At 48.1% G+C, this 11,767-nt stretch overlaps 1 protein-coding gene across 1 annotated transcript; it reads right to left on the reverse strand.

Moving 5' to 3' along the window:
* Positions 1-2,814: 2,814 nt before the first annotated feature.
* LOC136552451 (WAT1-related protein At5g64700-like) lies at positions 2,815-5,362 on the reverse strand. The gene is made up of 7 exons (XM_066544022.1): positions 5,129-5,362; positions 4,959-5,021; positions 4,556-4,672; positions 4,101-4,356; positions 3,763-3,918; positions 3,438-3,589; positions 2,815-3,351 (listed from the first exon to the last, which is right to left on the reverse strand). The coding sequence occupies exons 1-7, from the start codon at positions 5,320-5,322 to the stop codon at positions 3,147-3,149; spliced, it is 1,143 nt and encodes a 380-aa protein (XP_066400119.1). The 5' UTR covers positions 5,323-5,362; the 3' UTR covers positions 2,815-3,146.
* Between the last annotated feature and the right edge of the window lie 6,405 nt (positions 5,363-11,767).

Below are 11,767 nucleotides of genomic sequence, written 5' to 3' on the forward strand. Positions count from 1 at the left end.
CGTGACTGCACCGCCACTGGTGAGCCATCCCTTAGCTAACGGATGGCCTCCCCACCGCATACTCTACTCGGGAGGAGAAGGTGAGGACGTAGAAATGTAAATACGAGAATGAAACCCACTTGCATATATAAATCTTTATTCTATGAGTATTACTAGTATGATAGGATCGAGTAGATGGCTATACTACAGGACTCCGGTAGAAGTCGAGTGATTGCCTATCACTCGTGAGAGCTAGGAAATACATTATTGTATTATTATCACATGGAAAATATAAATGGTGGAAAGGAAACATGGTGACTGGGTAGAGATATGGTTTGCATGTGGGTGGGTGTAAGAGGTTGTGTCCTGTGGCCAATAGGAGCTAGCTTGGTTACACTGCTTTCCCTATCTGTGTCGGTTATGGACCGACCGTTGCATTGGACTCTAGGCAAGTCATAGACTTATTATCCTGAGCACATACTTGGGTATGGGCGTAGGGAAGACTTGTTACTCTCTTGTCATGGGTTCAGGCTCTTTCTGGACCGTCTATCAGGGTGGTTTTTGGGTAGGAGGTCCTTGCACCACACTGAGTCCAGGACTCAGGGGCAGGAGCTTGGAGTCCTAGTTTGGATAGGGACCTAGACCCCATGATAGGAGGGTAGTGGTTTGGTCCTACTTGTGCCTAGGGTACAAGCAGGGCGTGTGTTTTTAGGGTACCCAGCTGGGGGCATTGATTCATTAATCGCTGGACAATCCGGTATGGCTTGAGCGGTATAGGTCTACGAAGTCGGCGACGACGGGTGCCAACCTGCCACGACACTCTGCTCGTGGCGACCCTCCGGCCTCCAGGCGCCGCACGGTGGTCCACCGAGCTTGGATGGGGTCGCGCATGGGGCCATGGAGGGACATCAGCACCTGCCGTCGCCGTCGCCGGAGTAAGCCGGTGAGGGACATCAGCAGGGGCGCGCTTGCCGACAACGCCGCTTCCTCTGCTACTACACTTTGCTTCCTTGAGATAGATCCGCTAGCATTGGCATTGTGTGCGAGCGCGGGACCTCCCGCATGGGTCGTCTTGTTCGACCCAATGTTGGTGGAGCTTGCCGCCTCGTTCGTCGTGAGCCGGCCAATGAGAGCAGCAACACCTGAGTGTCTGCCTGCTACGATAGCCCCTCAGGAGGTTGAAGCACCAGTGGCGGACATCTGTTCCTCGGTGACAGCTGCTCAGCGGACGACAGACTTGTCTCTGATGTCGTCAGTGCAGGGGCCGCCACAGCTCACGCCACCATGAGCGGGAGCACCCGACGTCGTAGATGGTTGCACCACCCCCAGCGACGCGACGCCCACACCACGCGAAGCTGCCCGGCGTCTCGCATGGTTCACTGAGGAGGTGCGGCTCAAACGAATGTCGCCATTAATTATCAGCCCACCAAGGCAGAAGGTGGCAACCACAAGGCAACCCCTGTCAAAACGGAGCAGACGGATTGCCGCTCATCCGCTGGCGCATATTCCGACCTCCAAGCGGGGCGAGGTGCTCCTCATGCAAAAGACGGACTTTGTACCATTGGTAGCTCCAATCTCATCCACGTCCAAGCGAGCATACGACGACTTATTTGCAAGGAACTTGACGTCGAGCGAAGTCGAAGCACTGGACGCGCTGTTCCCGGCGACCAATGCTAGGACTGGTAGAAGACTCTTCTCGGATGACGGAGCAAATCGCACGGCCAGTAGCGGAGACGCCCAGCTCCGTTGGTTACTGCGCTGCTCTTAGTTCAGTTGTTTGCTTTTTATGTAATATCAAAGTTCAAAACTTGTATGCTAGAAAGGTCCAGTCACAACTGTAAGACCTCCTAGGACGTCCATTAGAAGCGTGTCGTATGTATGGTTAAACTTCTTCTTATTAATTACAATGATACATAAATCTTTTGTATATTCGAGAAAAAAACGTACTCTTCTGTACTAAGTTTAAGACAAATTAAGAGATAACATAAAAGACGCATATACCATCATTTTATTTTCTAATCAGACGTTATCATCAACGTAATTAATAGTGATTTGTTGATAAATGAAAAGTATTTAATATAAAATTGATTTTTGTCCTCTACAATGTATTATTTTAAGAACGAATTTTGAATGTTATAATACAGTATATTAAGACTGAGGGAGTATGGTGGGGGCCGGTGGTTCGGTTGGATTGGATACATTCGGGGCAAATCCAGTCCAGCACGGCTCGAGTAGGTAGTGCTGCTCTCCGACTCCGATCCAGTGCGTGGAATGAATTTAAGCAGGTCGTCTTTCTTTCTTTTTCCGGGCAAAGTCTCGCCTCCTGTAGCCAAAGGTTGGTATGATGTGGCTCGCGCGCGGTAAAAGATTTATTAGTGACAGATCGTGCTGTCCGTACAGTGCAGAAGATGACAGCGCACTCCACCCACCCAGCAGATATGCATCTTAGATACTAGTACTACTTAATACACATAAATTAAGGCTCGTTCGCTTCGCTGAAAAAATAAACCGAAATACTATTTCGGCTGATTTGTTGTGAGAGAAAAACACGACTGAAAAAATAAGTTAAAAAAGACAGATTATAAGAGAAGCGAACATGGCCTAAGCCCCGGAGATTTTATCAAAAGCTCTAGAATTTTAGGTACTGATGGAAATGAAATGATTTACGTACAGATTAAAGGCGGAGGATATGGCAGCAAACCTAATTAATGGCGCCAATAATATACGCATCATCGAGCTGCGAAATCCATTAGGACTAGCACATTCTGCCGCCACTTTGGCCGCCATGGCGTCGTGGCGAGCACGCACACACACATCAGTTGCACATACACGACGTCCTAATCCGGTGTCATATAATATGAGGAGAAGAATGTGCATGGTGAAGCCACAAAGAAGGTCACCGAGAGCGACCACAACTTGTTTTTTATTCGTGGAGATGAATAAACTAGTACTACATGCATTGTGCCGTCAAGTGTAGATACAATAATGGCACAACAACGGCGTGTCTTTTTATCTGATGAAACCAGTTACAGCGCGCGCGCCACCAGTCTTCATATGTTCCCAGCTGCACCCTGAAACCAGCAGTGGCTCTTGTTGGCTGCCTTTTGACACAGATCTTTTAATTTCCTGTCACGTACGTCCATCGTCTGGCTGAAAGCTGGGCCGGATTAGACCTTTGCCTCTGCATCGTCATCCAGCACTTCATGAGACGCCTCATCCGCCTTGTCCTGCTGCTGCGGCAGCTCCAGCCCGCCGGGTTTGCCGGCGACGGAGGCGGCGGCGCTGATCTTGTTCAGGTCGTCTCGCTCCTCGATGTTCTTGCCCCAGAACACGTTGTACAGGCCTCCAACCAGCAACGCCCCGGCAAAGATGCTGCAGATGCAGACAGATACAATACAAGGAATAATCAGATAAAATTTCAGTACTACGAAACACGCACACGCACGTACTACACCAACCTTCCTAGGCTGACTGCGTCCCCTATGATGAAGGAGGATACGAGGATGGTGAAGATGAAGGTGAGCGGCATGGACATGGCCAGGAACACGGGACCCCTCTTGGCGATCGCCCACATTTGCATGTAGTACGAAAGCGCCGTCACCATCACGCCCTGCGATCGATAACAACGTTGGTTGTTTGTTCCGTTCAGTTGTTCATTCAGAGAAATGCATCACTAGCTTGGACGTCTCTTATTAATTTGCTTCTCTAATTTGGACAGTAGTGTTAGTTGTCACTTGTCAGTGCAAGCAATCAAGCTCAGATAGTGCATGCTTAGTTACGCACGCTGTAGATGATGGCGGCGAGGCCGACGTTCCAGCCCAGCTTCCACTTGGAGAAGTCCCTCTCCACCGCAACGGCCACCAGGAAGGCTTGCAGCGACGCCCACGAGATCTGCAGCGTCGTGTTCATCAGCTTCGAGGTGTCCTCTATCAGAGGGCCCTGGTTAATTAGTTTGAACAACAGAATTAGATTAGATTTTTCTTTCAAAAGAAAACCAATAGAAAATCAGCTTGGAGATGGAGGTGTCCTCCAGCATGAACACTGCATGTGGTCCGGTCTGCAGTCTGCAGTACATGCTGATCGTATCTGAAACCGGGATAGATGAAATGATAAGTCCGTACCTGAAGCACTGTCCACAGGCCTGCTAGAACGTTGGACAGTGTCATGAGGAAGATCCCCAAGACCCACTGCTTCTTGGGTTGTGTGTCTCCTGCTTGTTCTCCAGAGGCACTGCCGTTCTGAAAGAGATGGTGGTGGTTGAAGGATCTGAACATTGGACCCTGGTAGAAGGCCAGAATGGTGACGCCGGCGATGCAGAACAGGATGCCCGCGAATTTCACTTTGCCATGGAACCGAATCAGCTTCAGAGTCTCCATCCTGTCATCACAGCCACAGGTAGTATATAGGTTTCTTCAGTTGGTAAAGTGAAGCACTGCTTGTTTTATCTTTTTATGATCGTCTTATATATTTTGTACTACTATGCTACACGGATATTTCTTTTCTTTTGCTTGGTTTTATTTACTCTGTTTGCTGTGACATTTGTTAAAGGGTACTGGGAGAATCAGTAGTTTATTACCCAAATATGACGGCTAGGATGAATGTGACCACCGGTTGAACATTGTACAATGCTGATGACGACGTAGCAGAAGCATAGTTGAGGCCGAGGTTAAACAAGTCACCGCATGCTGTCACCCTGAGAAAAGAAAAACAGATATTCAGGCATTTCAGGTAAAGGACACAAACAAGGAGCTGAATTCGTATTCCTACGTAACAAATTCAAGTGCAGTACAAGTGTTGCAAGCAAAGCTTTTGCTTTTCAGAACTTCAGGTATCGAGTGACTTATTAAACAGAGCATAATGACAAGGCAAAGAGTAAACAAACAACAGAACTCTCCCATGAACAAGTTAAGTACCCTTTATCCGGAACTATTGCATTCACATCTCATCTCACGCTAGCTAGAGTTTAAAGCTGAACCTACCCATATAGGGCATGTATGAACATCTTCCATCCAATCTTGAACGTAACCGGCTTAGCTTTTCGCCTGCGCACAACTAACAACATCATCGATCAGAACAAAACACCAGCTAATAAAACACAAAACAATAAGGCATCATATCAAGAAGGCACAGCACAGCTCAGGACGACGACCTCTCGAGAACAAAGGTGACAGGGATGAGGACGAGCGCGGCCGTGGTGTGGCGATAGAAGAGGAACACCAGCGGGTTCATGCCCTGGTCCAGGGCCACCTTGCTCATGACGTGCATGCCGGAGTACATGAGCCTGATCAGCACGACGGCGGCGTAGGCCTTGGCGCCGCCACCCATCTTGGCAACAAGCAGCATTTCCTAGCTGCTACGACGCTACAACCAAGTCTAGCTACAACTAACTCTGGACGAGTTGGGGAGGCGCAGGCAGTGGAACCTATATATACTCGGTACAGTTGGCCAAACGGGCCGCCCGGCACGGCACTAGCACGGACACGGCCAGGCCCGGCCCGGCCAGCCACGGCACTACGTGGCAAGGTAGACTAGCCGTCTCATGCCTGTTAGCACAGCTAAGACGGCGTGGCACTATAAGGTCTTAGTTGTGCCGTGCCGTGCCACTGGGCACGGCGGCCCAGCAGTGTCCGTGCCGGCACTAGCACTATAAGTGTCCAACACCTCAAACTGATCAAAATATCAGGAACAATAACTTCATCATCTCAATCTTAAGGTACATGTTCTTAAAGTATCAGAATATCAGAATATTACAATAACTTCATCATTCCAATCTTAACTTCATCATCAGAATATCAGAGAACTTATCAAAGACTCAAAGTTACATATTCACAGAGAATTGATATTAACTTGATCACTGAAACACATAGATCACGTAAACACAGGAGAGATAACAAAATAACATTTTATTGGAAGCTTTAGTGCAATGGCTGCCTCATTAAAAACCTGTCTAGGTAAAACTCACCCTTGTGAGAAACCCTAGTCAGGAAAAAAGAATACAACCCAGCTCCAATTATAAAGTTCATCAAAGTCCAGTCCATAGTCCACAATATTACAGTCCCATTACATAAATGGTAACTAATCAAGATAAAGTTCTTCAAATGCTTCTTCAAGCTCCTTGTCCTCCACCATGTGTTGCAGCTGAGCTTCAGCAGCCTCCCAATCTTTGATGCAGGTCAACATCTCCACCATTTCAGGCTTTAGCTTCCTCCGCCGCTCCTCGATGATCCTGCTAGTCATACTAAAAGTGGATTCTGAAGATATGGTTGAATCAGGAACAGTTAAAATATCTTTAGCTATGATTGACAGCACTAGATATGTGAGTTTGTGCTGATGCCACCAGTCCAAGATGTTAAAATCATCATCTAAATGGTTCACAGTGTCACAGTCCAAGTAAGAAACAAGTTCAGAAACATTAGAACCTGAAGAACTTGTAGCCTGCAGCAGGGCAGTTGCAGATGTATCTCTAGCCATGATTAGAGTAGCAGCTGCAGTATGCATACCACCAGCACTACCAACATCATCATCATAAATTTTATCCTAAGCAGACCTTTTTTACCAGATAGGTTAGGAGGGGCGGTCCTCCTCAACCTAACACCTCCATATTTCTCCTCATACTTATTGTAGACATCAGTAAGTCGAGCTCTAGTACCAACCTGGTAAGCACTATAATCTATACTAGTAAGGGTACCCAACCTCCTAAGCACTCTAATGAAACCTTTCATTTTAGCTCTGGGTACAGGATGAATGCAAAAGAATAAAGCAAATGTATGTCCCTCTAGTATTTATTATATTTGTCTATCATAGGTTGAACCACAGGTCTGATGTGATTATCATTAGCATAATTCTTTAGGTGCATAGCAATCTTAACAAGATAATGAATCATGAGTGGAGATGTAGGATAGTACACACCAGACAATGCAACTGTAGCATCATAAAATAGTTCAAGAAATTTAAGCACTTTTTCTGCCATAGCCTAATAGTCATCAGTTAAAAGCAACTGACCACCTTCAGCCCTAGGATATTGAGCATGGATGAAAGTAGTGAATGGGACCTTATGTGGAAACAAATGCTTAAGCATTAGGTATGTAGAATTCCACCTAATTTCCATGTCCAGTTGAAACTTTCTAGGCCTAACACCAGTGGCAATGCAGTAACTTTTATATATAGCAATTCTCTAGTTAGATGAGTTTAAGAAAGATATTGCAATTCTAAATTTTTCAATCAAAGGCTTAAGAGCAGTTAGGGCCTCCTTAACAATCAGATTGATAATGTGACATGCACAACGCTGATGCAAGAACATACAATTAACTGCATTGTCTAAATCATCACTATCATTAGATGATGCATTGACCACAACTTCAATACCAAGATATTTAGAAAGAACAGGTCTAAGTTTTTGCATGGCTGATACATTAGATGATGCATTGTCCAAAGTAACAACAAATATTTTTCTAGTCAACCCATAATCAGCAAGCACAGATGCAACAAGATCAGCAATGTTTTGTCCATTGTGGGAATAATCAATAGGTCTAAGACCAAGCACTTTCTTCTCTAGTTGCGAATCAGAGTTTATGTAGTGAGCAACAACACTAAGGTAGTCCTCTTTCGCATTTGCCAGACCAAATATCAGAGGTTAGACACACACAATTAACACTAGCAGAACTAACAATCTCAACAAGCTTAGCCTTTCAATCAGTGAAGTATTTAAGCATGTCTCTAGTGGTGGTTTGCCTAGAGACTGAAACAAATTTAGGATTATGAGCAGTTCTAATGTATTCTTCAAATGCATATGATTCTCCCAAAGAGATAGGAACATCAAGCCTAGCAAGCAATTGAACCAGTTGAGTACGAGCGACAATAGGACAGTACTCCCAATTATGCATACTACCATCAGGATTAAAAGAGATATGTGACTGTGACATGCGAGTTTTTTTCATACCTCCTAGGGCTTTTATCCCTATGCCGGTTGAGGTGACCAGTGCCACCACTAGAGTGCCCAGAGTATTCCTTAGAGCAATGGATGCATTTAGCTCCATACCTGACCTTCTTACCATTCTCTATTTTGAAGAGTTTCTTAAAATCAAGCCACACTGCCGAGATAGAGGGACATGACCGCTTACCGTTATTCTCTTCCCCATCCACTGCTTGATCATCGTAGGGCTCGAGGATAATGGGAGCTTGAACGTTATGTCTGAACAGCTTCGTGGCGTCCTCACGTAGGTCGTCCTCGTCATCATCTTTGGCCAACCCGCACAACCGCCTTTCTTGGTTGGAACTGACCTCAAGTGTCTCGTCATCAAATCCAGCCATCACCACTCATCGGCACCCCAGTCCCTAAATGGCTTCAAACAAAACAAAGCTAGGGTTAGTAGAGATCGAGGGTTAGGGTTAGGGATTGAGCAAGGGTTAGGTCGATGGTGACTTACCTACAAAGCCAGAGCACTAGAGTTGCCGGTGAGGTCAACGAGGCATGGATCTGGTGAGGTCGATGATGAGGGATGGATCCGACGAGGAAACCGACGGATCCGGCGAGGTCAACGATGGATCCAACGAGGATGAAGCGAGGTCAAGGGTTAGGGTTAGGGATTGAGCAAGGGTTAGGGGATTGTGCTAGTGCTGGCCAGCGGTGGCTCTAGAGGCCATTGGAGAGCGAGAAGAAGAGAGGAAGTCAGAGGTGAGAGAGGAGAGTGAGTCACCAACGCGGCGACGCCGACTCACCGAGAGAGGAGAGCAAATGAATTAGGACGATGGAGCGAGATGTGGCCGACCGAGATGGGTTTTATACCCCCTATTCCAATGGCCAGATCCAACGGTCCGATGGGAGCGAGGCCGGAGATCCGATGGATCCAATGAGGAAACCGATGGATCCGGCGAGGTCGACGATGGATCCGGCGAGGACGAAGTGAGATCAAAGGTTAGGGTTAGGGATTGAGCTAGGGTTAGGATTAGGGAATGTGCTAGAGCTGGCCAGCGGTGGCTCTAGAGGCCACCGGAGAGCGAGAAGAAGAGAGGAAGTCAGAGGTGAGAGAGGAGAGTGAGTCATCAACGCGGTGATGTGGCTACGCTGACTCGCTGAGAGAGGAGCGGGCGAGACGGCGTCGCGGGTTAGAGCCGAGAGAGGAGAGCTAAGAGCGAGGCGAGAGAGTGAGAGCAAATGAATTAGGGCGATAGAGCGAGACGTGGCTGGTCGGCCAGGATGGCGGTTTTATACCCCCCCTATTCCAATGGCTGAATCCAACGGTCCGATGGGAGCGAGGCCAGACATCCATCGGTGATGAGCCGTGCCGCTGTCGGACCAGCCCATATAGCGTGCCATGCCCGGGCCGACACTATGGGCCAGAATGGCAGTCTAGGCATGACACTAAGGCTAGGCCATGCTGTAACGCCCCTGGTGTTATGATCTCGTTTAGCACCAAGATTTAGGCCTAAGAGGATTTACCAAAACAATTTTCTCAGATTTTAAAATTTAACTTATATTTAAAAGTGTCAAATTTGGCGAATTATATTGAACGACGGGTTAATTAGTTCCTAGATGCTTTGTTTCTACGAGTTAGTATGACGTATGGACTAGTGCTTAAAAATGTCTAGTAGCAAATAAAAGGGTGAATGGCTTGTTTATTTGATTAAGCATGAAAAACAAATTTTATAAACAAATCTTAGTGCTTTAGCCGTGTTTGAAAATATATATATAGATGGCTTGGAAAATGGAAAACCCGTTCGTAGTTTGTGTCGACAAATAGTAGTCAATTTGAAAAGTGATTTTTATAAAGCAACAATAATATAGAACGTGTGTTTGGGGTTTTAATAAAAATTGAGGTACAAGTCGAGTAGATGAAAGCGCAACTTGGGTTTTGAAAAACAAATGCTGTTGCACGTTCATAGCCGCTTGTTTTACCTATCCTGCTGTAGCCAGTAGAGCCACGCGACACCCATGTGTTCAGCTGTCTGTCGTGGTTTAATTATTGACTAGCAAGCGGACTGATTCACAGCAAGGACAGAACGTCTCCTTGCCCTGCTCTACCGCTAGCCGACGCCGGTGACCCCGCTCAGACACGCAGCTACGATTCAATGTATCGCGCCAAGTCTTTTTTTCTATTCGCCAATCAAGCCACGTACTCATGGTCGCTGCCTGCTTCGTCGCATCTTCTCTACGGCACCATGAATGCCTTTGTTGCCTGCCTTGCTTGTCTCTATTTCTCTGATTGCCTGCCTCTACGTGTCTCTTCTTGATGAGCATAGTAGGCCACGTGCGTTTGCTTTCTCGTGGCCTTGCTTGGGAATGCCCTATAGGAAGACTGCCAAGCCGCTCCTTGCTTTTCCTCCCTCGCTACTTGCCTCCGTCGCTTCCTCTCCTGCGCCCCGCAGTAGCCGCAGTGCCTCACCGTGGCCACCGCAGCGCCGTTGCATGTTGTGGTCGCCGTGCCGTGTCTACCGCCATCCGCACTGGTATAGCTTTGCTGCCGTAGCCACTTGCCTCGAGCCACGTGTAGCTCCGCCCGTCGTCTCTCCCCCTTTTCCCCCTCATGAGCACGCGCGAAGCTTCCTTGGTCCCGCGCTGCTACTGCACGCCACTGGTGCTCCCCGCTCCCTGCAGCCTCATGCGAGCACCCGCCCTAACCGCGCCATCGTCACTCAGCCACCACGCGCGCGTGTCCTCAGTCCCGCTTTGGACCGCAGCCCCATAGTACACCCGTGCCCGGTCGTGGCCGCGCACCACCCGCGTCGGACCGGATGCTCCACCCCTGCGCCGAGCACTCCTCGTCAGAACGGTCGCCCCTTGTCTAGTCATTGCTGTAGCTCGCACCACGATGCCATCCCAGAGCTAGCCATGCCACCGAGACCCTAGAGCGCCATCGTCGGGCCATCATCGTTGCGCCTTCAACCGTCGCTGTGCCTTCAGCCATGCCATGCTCCACCCCGGTTCATGCAGGACCTATGGCTCCATAGCGCTGTTTTCCCATGCCGTCCCGTCGTCCCTGCCTGGCCAGCACCACTGCTACCGGCATGCCTGTCACCGCGGCTCACACGGGCATGCTGCCGGGGGTCGACTCAGGTCTTGTCGTGGCCAGGCCCGGTTCCTATCATGTCCGTGCACCTCCCCGCACCGTCCTGCGACTTCACCGTCGCCAACGAGCCACCCTTTGGCCGGCGGATGGCTTCCACACCGCGTACTCTACTCTGGAGGAGAAGGTGAGGATGTAGAAATGTAAATACAAGAATGTCCGAGGGGCTAGGTGTAAAATACATGACTCATTTAAATAGTGCTCTGGACCTTGGGTTGAATAGAGAAAAGCGTCGCGCCACGCGCCCTGTGTGGGCCGGATTGCTGGGCTGCGGCCTGCCTGCCGCCTGGGCCGTCCGCGTCGCCTGCCTGCATGGGCGATGGTCTATCTAGGCTAGCCTGGTGCCGCCCATGCCTAGGCCGCTCATGCTGCGCGCACTGAGCCCTGTCTGGGCTGCCTTGCCGCTAGGCCGATTTGGTGGCCGCTGGCCCTTTTGTTTTCTAAAACAATTAGCTAATTTAGTTTCGGACATAAACTTGTAAAATCAATATAAATTTGTGTAGTTGTCCAAAAATGGTGAAACTAATTTTATTAAGTTTCTAAAATCATAATCTATCTACTAGTATATTTTGTTCATATAGTTTGATAATATTCTTGGAAGCTATATAATTAATTTGAGAAACTTACTATCGTTAAGACATAAACTTATAGGAATTTCTGTGATAAATCGGTGATAGTGTTGACTCTAAAAATTTTACAGTAAATTTCTAATATTATTAGCTACT

The sequence above is a fragment of the Miscanthus floridulus genome, chromosome 4, assembly GCF_019320115.1.
Source record: "Miscanthus floridulus cultivar M001 chromosome 4, ASM1932011v1, whole genome shotgun sequence".
In the NCBI taxonomy this organism is placed as follows: domain Eukaryota; kingdom Viridiplantae; phylum Streptophyta; class Magnoliopsida; order Poales; family Poaceae; genus Miscanthus; species Miscanthus floridulus.